This window comes from Oncorhynchus keta, chromosome 23, assembly GCF_023373465.1.
Source record: "Oncorhynchus keta strain PuntledgeMale-10-30-2019 chromosome 23, Oket_V2, whole genome shotgun sequence".
Lineage (NCBI taxonomy): Eukaryota > Metazoa > Chordata > Actinopteri > Salmoniformes > Salmonidae > Oncorhynchus > Oncorhynchus keta.
Window position 1 is genome coordinate 36,204,256 of NC_068443.1, and position 8,457 is coordinate 36,212,712.

At 41.3% G+C, this 8,457-nt stretch overlaps 1 protein-coding gene across 6 annotated transcripts in view; it reads right to left on the minus strand.

The window, feature by feature from the left end:
• Positions 1-8,457, minus strand: part of LOC118402252 (rab effector MyRIP) — an 87,954-nt gene that overhangs the window by 45,689 nt on the left and 33,808 nt on the right. For 2 of the 6 annotated variants that reach the window (XM_035800296.2, XM_035800297.2), the window contains exons 1-2: positions 7,300-8,149; positions 2,780-2,960 (exon numbers count right to left, since the gene is read on the minus strand). In XM_035800296.2, coding sequence (XP_035656189.1) covers positions 2,780-2,960; positions 7,300-7,378 — 260 coding nt within the window. In that variant the 5' untranslated portion in view covers positions 7,379-8,149. The other 4 variants (XM_052477112.1, XM_035800298.2, XM_035800295.2 and 1 more) reach the window with 4 other exon arrangements.

Genomic DNA, 8,457 nt, shown 5'->3' on the forward strand with positions numbered 1-8,457 from the left:
CCACAAAAACCCTGTGGGAAAAAGTTAAGTATGGTTCCCAATCAGAGACAACAATAGACAGCTGTCCCTGATTGAGAACCATACCCTGCCAAAACAAAGAAATACAAAAACATAGAAAAGGGAACATAGAATGCCCACCCAAATCACACCCTGACCAAACCAAAATAGAGACATAAAAAGCTCTAAGGTCAGGGCGTGACTGGTACTGTATATCACCAACATTTGATTAAAACAGGATCACAGGATCTGACGCTAACTAAACCATCCAGTGTCTTATTACATTTACATTTAAGTCATTTAGCAGACGCTCTTATCCAGAGCGACTTACAAATTGGTGCATACACCTTATGACATCCAGTGGAACAGCCACTTACAATAGTGCATCTAAATCTTATCTCTGAAACTACCTCTAAATCAAGGAGGACATTCTGAATAATAATCAATCTGATGATGAATACAGCTGAAATTCAATCAAGCCACACTTCAGAAAACCAGCAGTGCGTTATGCTGTGTAGAAACTGCACCATCAAGCTCGCCCAATCTCCCCAGCCTGACTGTACAAATCCAGACATAAATGGAAAACAACAAGATTAGTTGATGGTAAGCGCCTGCCCTGTTTACGAGAATCAAACACAGCAGCAGCAGCGAAACTCACTTCCTAATCACTGGGGAAGTGAAGGGTCAAACGTCTGGTTGGAAGATAGAGCGGTGAAGACCGCCAACAAGAGTATGCTGGTTATGCGAAGGTTGTACAGCTGTGATATAAACTAAGTGAAGCCTTGGTCTTTACAAACGGGTCATCCTCTGGTCAGTTGCCACTATCTTGAGATCAGTCAAGGAGGAATGAAAAAAAGGTTCAGCTTAAGCTAAGCCTAGTTAGAGTCTCCAAGGACTGAGCACACACTCCTTATGCGGTTTCTACATTCCAGGTTGTAAGGGCCAGCACATCTCTACTACTCTTAGTCAAGTGGATCAAGCATCCGTGGTAGCTACATCTCCATAATGTTGACACGTACCTTATTGCACTGAATGTTGCAATAGATCACGAGTGAATGCTGGCCAGACACCAAAGATTCAGTCCCAAACAATCTAATAATCTTGGCCAAATCCCCATGTTTCAGTTACCACTAAATCGACAACAGCCTCGTGAACCAGCCTGGTTGCGTGATAGCTCACCACTTTAACACAGCTCTCAGACTGGTTCTGGGAGGCTAGATCAACTCTGTGCCCATTAGGACAGAATAACTCACTGTGGTTTTCAACAGGGAAAGAGATACAATCTCACCCTGTACATAAGCATGCATTAGAGAGAGAGAGCGAACGAGAGAGAGAGAGAGAGAGAGAGAGAGAGAGAGAGAGAGAGAGAGAGAGAGAGAGAGAGAGAGAGAGAGAGAGAACTGTCCCTGAAGGTTCTGGAGATCATGATAGAGAGATAGAACAGAAGTTGTGACATTCTAATGTTATTTTAACCCTCTGAAGGCTCACTCAGCAGGGCTAAGGAAAGGTGAGACTGCTTCTCACTGCTCACTACCTCACCAAGCATAACTCAGTACATGAATGCATTTAATTCATTGCGATTGTGGGTATTCAGAACCAACCAAGGACACCTTTTAGTTTCATTCAGTTATAGTATCCAATTATCACACTGTGGTGTTGACGCTTGTATCTAAGGACCTTCAATAGCTGTCATTTGAATTCATACACCCCTACCTAGTTATGCAAATCTGAAAGGACTGGTAATGACTGGATGGGTATAAGCAATATAGTACTGTACAGTAATGACTCTATTTCCCCCTTGATAGGCCATATTGATTATCCCCATCCAATCCTCTCAGATCTCCCCAGGTCCCTTGGGGGTTTGAGATTGGGTGTATACCAGTTTCCATGGTGATTTAGGCAGGAGGTGAGTCATAGTCAAACAGGAAAGGGCAGGCTCTTCCTGTCTCTTGTTTTGGAGACACAGTGGGCCAGAGGCAGGATGGGAAATCTCCTGTGATATCCAATGCCTGGACTCCAGCCACCCATGTCATAGACTGTTCTCTCTGCTACCGCACGGCAAACAACAAGTCTGGAAACAACAGGAGCCTAAAGAGCTTTTACCCCCAAGACATAAGACTGCTAAATAGTTAGTTAAATAGTTAACCAATAGTTATCCGGACTATCTGCATTGACCCTTTTTGCACTAACTCTTTTGACTCATTACATACGCTGCTGTTACTGTTAATGATCTATCTTGTTTCCCAGTCACGTTATCCCTACCTACAGTATATGTACATACCTAACGTTCCAGTCAAAAGTTTGGACAAACCTACTCATTCAAGGGTTTTTCTTTATTTGTACTATTTTCTACATTGTAGAATAAGAGTGAAGACATAAAAACTATGAAATAACACATATGGAATCACGTGGTAACCAAAAAAAGTGTTAAACAAATCAAAATATATGTTATATTTGAGATTCTTCAAAATTGCCACCCTTTGCCTTGATGACAGATTTGCACTCTCTATTATTCTAGTTTTTTTTCTCTCTGCGTTGTTGGGAAGGACCAGTAAATCAGCATTTCACCGTTAGTCTACACCTGTTGTTTACGAAGCATGTGACAAATACAGTGTGATTTTATTTGACCTAGATGGAAATCTGTGATCCTCCATAACCCATAGCAAGTCCCAACAAGTTGATTACTATATTGAAAGCCTTCAATGGCACTACCCATGCTAAAACAGGCTTTGTGGCAAGTGTGCCCTCCATCCAACTCTATGATCCAAAGGTCCAAACTTACCTGAGGCGCTCGTCCTCTTTCTTCCGGAGCTTCATGTCCCGCTGCACCACTTGTAGAACGTGCTCTGCCTCATCGTCCGTCAGTCCCGACATGTCCAGCTTCCGCCTCATGGCTGACTCAGGTACCACTGTCAATCCAACCCCCTGCCCCAATCTGTTGTCTCCACTGAGCTCAGGACAGACTGTAAGTGGATGACAGACATTGGGAAAAGGTCAAAGGGGGACGTTTCTCTTAGATTATGATATAAGGACAGTTTGGGTTGTTTCTTCTAATGGTTAAGGTTTGGATTTGAGTGGGTTAAGCTTGTCTTAAGTGTGTGCCTAACGTAGATCAACACAGCACAACAGAGAACTATGCTCAGTGTCGTCTCCTCCTTTAGCAAAAGTCATTTTCAGTGAGCACACTTAGATAAAAGGGTTATTTGCTGAGGAATAGGGTTCCACCAAGAACTGTTTTCGTCTGAAGAACCCTTTTTGATAAACAACGGTTCATTGAAAGACAAAGGGTTCTACCTAAAACCTTTAACATTCTATGTTTCTTTATTTTATATAGTGCCTGAGCATTAGTGTTGACCTAAGTATTTCAACTTTAAAATCAGGAGTTTTAATAATCTGATAGATATAAATAGATGTGTGAGGATGCTTTAAAATTTATATGGAAATATTGTGAATTGGTAGAATAGGTGAATTGAAGGGAGTATGAGTGAACCAGCAGTGTCCCCATGGGGACAAACCGAATAACCATATATGGTTCTACTTTGCACCTTTTTTCAAAGACTGTATCACACACCTCACTGCTGTATCTATCACTAACAACTAGCTACATCAAGATTCAACAAAAACAAATATACAGTTGAAGTGAATGTGAAATGTCAGAATAATAGTAGAGAGAACTATTTATTTCAGCTTTTATTTCTTTCATCACATTCCCAGTGGGTCAGAAGTTTACATACACTCAATTAGTATTTGGTAGCATTGTCTTTAAATTGTTTAACTTGGGTCAAACGTTTTGTGTAGCCTTCCACAAGCCTCCCACAATAAGTTGGGTGAATTTTGGCCCAATCCTCCTGACAGAGCTGGTTTAACTGAGTCAGGTTTGCAGGCCTCTTTGCTCGCACACGCTTTTTCAGTTCTGCCCAGACATTTTCTATAGGATTGAGGTCAGGGCTTTGTAATGTCCACTGTAATACATTGACTTTGTTGCCATTTTGCCACAACTTTGAAAGTATGCTTTGGGTCATTGTCCATTTGGAAGACCCATTTGCAACCAAGCTTTAACTTCCTGACTGATGCCTTGAGATGTTGCTTCAATATATCCACATCAGTTTTCCTCCTCATGATGCCATCTATTTTGTGAAGTGCATCAGTCCCTCCTGCAGCAAAGCAACACCACAACATGATGCTGCCACCCCCCATGCTTCACGGTTGGGATGGTATTCTTCGGCTTGCAAGCCTCCCCCAAACATAACGATGGTCATTATGGCCAAACAGTTCTATTTCTGTTTCATCAGACCAGAGGACATTTCTCCAAAAAGTACAATCTTTGTCCCCATGTGCAGATGCAAACCGTAGTCTGGCTTTTTTATGGCGGTTTTGGAGCAGTGGCTTCTTCCTTGCTGAGCAGCCTTTCAGGGTATGTTGATATAGGACTTGTTTACTGTGGATATAGATACTTTTGTACTTGTTACCTCCAGCATCTTCATAAGGTCCTTTGCTGCTGTTCTGGGATTGATCTGCACTGTTTGCACCAAAGTACGTTCATCTCTAGGAAACAGAATGCGTCTCCTTCCTGAGCGGTATGATGGCTGCGTGGTTCCATGGTGTTTATACTTGTGTGTACTATTGTTTGTACAGATGAACGTGGTACGTTCAGGCGTTTGGAAATTGCTCCCAAGGATGAACCAGATTTGTGGAGGTCTACAATTTTTTTCTGAGGTCTTGGCTGATTTCTTTTGATTTTCCCATGATGTCAAGCAAAGAGGCACTGAGTTTGAAGGTAGGCCTTGAAATATATCCACGGGTACACCTCCAATTGACTCCAATGATGTCAATTTGCCTATCAGAAGCTTCTAAAGCCATGACATCATTTTCTGGAATTTTCCAAGCTGTTTAAAGGCACAGTCAACTTAGTGTATGTAAACATCTGACCCACTGGAATTGTGATACAGTGAATTATAAGTGAAATAATCTGTCTGTAAACAATTGTAGGAAAAAATGACTTGTGTCATGCGCAAAGTAGATGTCCTAACTGACTTGCCAAAACTATAGTTTGTTAACAAGACATTTGTGGAGTAGTTGAAAAGCAAGTTTTAATGACTCCAACCTAAGTGTATGTAAACTTCCGACTTCAATTGTACAAATTAAACCTTTTTTACTTCATAGGTCTAATGAAATGCTGTGTCTGTGTTGATTTCACAATATAGAGCATGCACCAGGAAGGAATACATGGTGGCTCTGCAGTCTTTTGTCAGTGTGTGAGTTTTCTGGTATGCAGGTCGGGCAGAAAGACCTTCCTATTCAATCCTTACATAGCATCATTTTTCTTCCTGTGTACAAACAATGCAGTAGGAGAACCATAAGCATTCCCGAAATGCACACTTCTTTACAAAATGTTATAAAAATGATCTGCTTTTACAGAAGACTGAATTGTAATTAGTCCCTTTTCACTCAGCAATGAGATGCCTTTATTTGAGTGAATTAATATAACCTAATCATTCATTCATTGAAATATTACTGTAGGCTCTGACTCTCTCTTAAATCAAGATACCATTGTCTAGATTGGTTCCAAGTCCTTCATTTCCTCGACGACAAAAGACAAATCATGGTTGGTATTTTGTGTGTACGGGAAACACAAAGCTAAATATTTCAGATGAACAATGATGAATGAAAAGCTCAACTAACGCTCTGTGCTGAAAAACAAGACTGAACACAAGATTACAAGTGTGACTGATTGAAGGAAAACCTTGGTGGGCTACACTGTGCTAGACACTTGTACTCTCAGATTGAACAACACCTTGAGCTGTCTGACTCTTCAGGAGCAGCCAAACACCCCCCCCCAGACCTGGGTTCAATACAATTTGAAAACCTTCAAATACTTTTAGCATTTGCTTCAGCCTCCCTGAAGTGCCAGATTGGTGGGGTTTGCACTTTTTCAACTGTTGTATTGGATCCATTGCACCGGGCAAGGTCAATCAAGCCTAGATAAAGTATTTGGAATGATGAAAATAGTATTTGAACCCAGGTATGACACGTATCACTGGCTTGTTAATAACTCCTGATTAAGGTACTAACTACAGCAGGTGATTAGGACTGCTCTCAGCACAGCAGCACCCTAAACCCCCATGGTGAGAGAACACACATTTCAATCTGCTAAGCTACAACAATCAAGCCGTTTTGTAAGGAGAATTAGTACTCATGACCTGAATTACATTTCCCAAGTGTTTCCTTTTCTCTCATTCTGACTCACAGAGCAACATTTCAAACAACGTTTAACTGTATATGGTCTAGACCAGACCCGATTGGACCCGAGTGACAAAAAAAAAGAACATCAGCCAAGTTGCCATTCTGGTAAACAATTAGGTTTATATGTTGGCTAGGCCTTCTATAAATGAATAGATTCACCTTATTAGTGTAAAATAAATATGCTATAGGCTATGCAGAGCTGTGGTCGGGTCCATTCGGGTCTATTAGCTGTAGTTGACTCGAGACCCGATGACAATCAAACACACCCGACCCGGACCCGAGGGAAAAGTTTTAATGTGTGTGTGTGTGTGTGTGTGTGTGTGTGTGTGTGTGTGTGTGTGTGTGTGTGTGTGTGTGTGTGTGTTTGTGTGTGTGTGTGCTTGCGTGTGTGTGCTTGTGTGTGTGTGTGCTTGTGTGTGTGTGTGTGTGTGTGTGTGTGTGTGTGTGTGCTTGCGTGTGTGTGTGTGTGTGTGTGCTTGTGTGTGTGTGTGCTTGTGTGTGTGTGTGTGTGTGTGTGTGTGTGTGTGTGTGTGTGTGTGTGTGTGTGTGTGTGTGTGTGTGTGTGTGTGTGTGTGTGTGTGTGTGTGTGTGTGTGTGTGTGTGTGTGTGTGTGTGTGTGTGTGTAGGCAGTCCAAAAGCTGATGTCTCACTCCAACTCTGACATAATAGCGTATGATTACTGATTTACAATCTGTTGAGCTGATGTGAGGAGCAACACAGGAGTCCATTTTCCTGGAGTTAACATGAAACATTGCCTGCATCCGTACAATCATGTTAATCCATTCAGTATCTCTTTTGGAGGGGGAGAGAGAGATAGAGAGAGAGCTTGAATGTACATTTGTGAATAATTCGTTATTATACCAGCACTACCTTGTGATGATAGTGATGAACAGTGAAATAAAATTCATATTAATGATTTGGCTATTACTTTTAGGATATTCTGCTTCATCAGTATAGTATTACCATAACTTTGACGGGGTGTAATAATAACATCTTAATTTGTCACTTAAAACGTAGCTTATATCGAAACATTAAAATATAGACAAATAAGTAACTCACCGGGTCTGTGCCCTAGGCTTCTTCTTCTCAGTTCCACACCAGTACAGTAAGCAAATCCCGGTCTCTGGCCAGCGCGCATTAACACGATTTATAAAAACCAGAAACACTCTAGCCTACATGATCATATCCGTGTAAGTCAAGTCCATTTCATTCTCATTTCATGTTAGACTCTTCAGAATTTCGACTGACTTTTTAGGCAACTCATGCATAAAGCTAGTAACCTATGTTTCAGTCTCTGTACAGTACGGAAAGGGCGGCATCTGGACTACTAACAAGCGCAATTGAAGTTGCAAACACCTGCTAGCGAAAGAGCCTATCAGACCGCGACATGTAAACCGTTATTTTACTGTTTGGAATGAACGCAGCACAGTAGGCTAAACTGTAAATTCATTTGTACAGCCCTTCAGTAATATCACAAAGCCTATGCCACAGTAGTTACATTCATCGACGACAAAAGTGAATATAATTGAGCAATACATTTTCCATTAAATGTTTTTAACTGAATGAGAATAAAGTCATCATATTCTAAGCTTCCATCATCTATTTCTAAGGAGCAACTACAGCTGGATTTGAGGGTAACTTTTCATGGAACAAAGTTTAATACTCCATAATCACATCGGCCTACTAAACCTGAAATGCAATGAAATAATACACTTGTAAATACAAGTTTGTTCGTGGGCACATTTGATCACATTTTAATATAAGTCATGATCAACCGAATGCTCACTGGAGTTTTTATCCTGGCATCCCTTTCCCATTCAGATAGCCTTGCTCCTCACACCCTTACTGAACCCAACCTTAAAACAATGGATTCTATACACGCATCAGCCCAGCATGAAAAAATAGAGAGAAAAACAGGTACTCAACTGCAAGAGATGGTGAAATAAATACAAACTAATAACCAGGAAACTCCACAGCCTGTGACTATATCCCAGAAAAGAAAAGCAAGCTCCTGCTGGAACAGTGAACAGTCACACAGTGAGGTTTCCTGGGGTAAGGAGGCTTTTTGTAGCCTGGTCCCAGATCTGTTTGTGCTGTCTTGCCAACGTGAATGGTCATTCGTGTGACACAGATCTGAGTCCAGGCTTTTTGAGGGAGCCAGTAAAGTGATTCTTTGGAGAATGAAGCTGGACTAATGATTGCTTCATGTGAAACCCA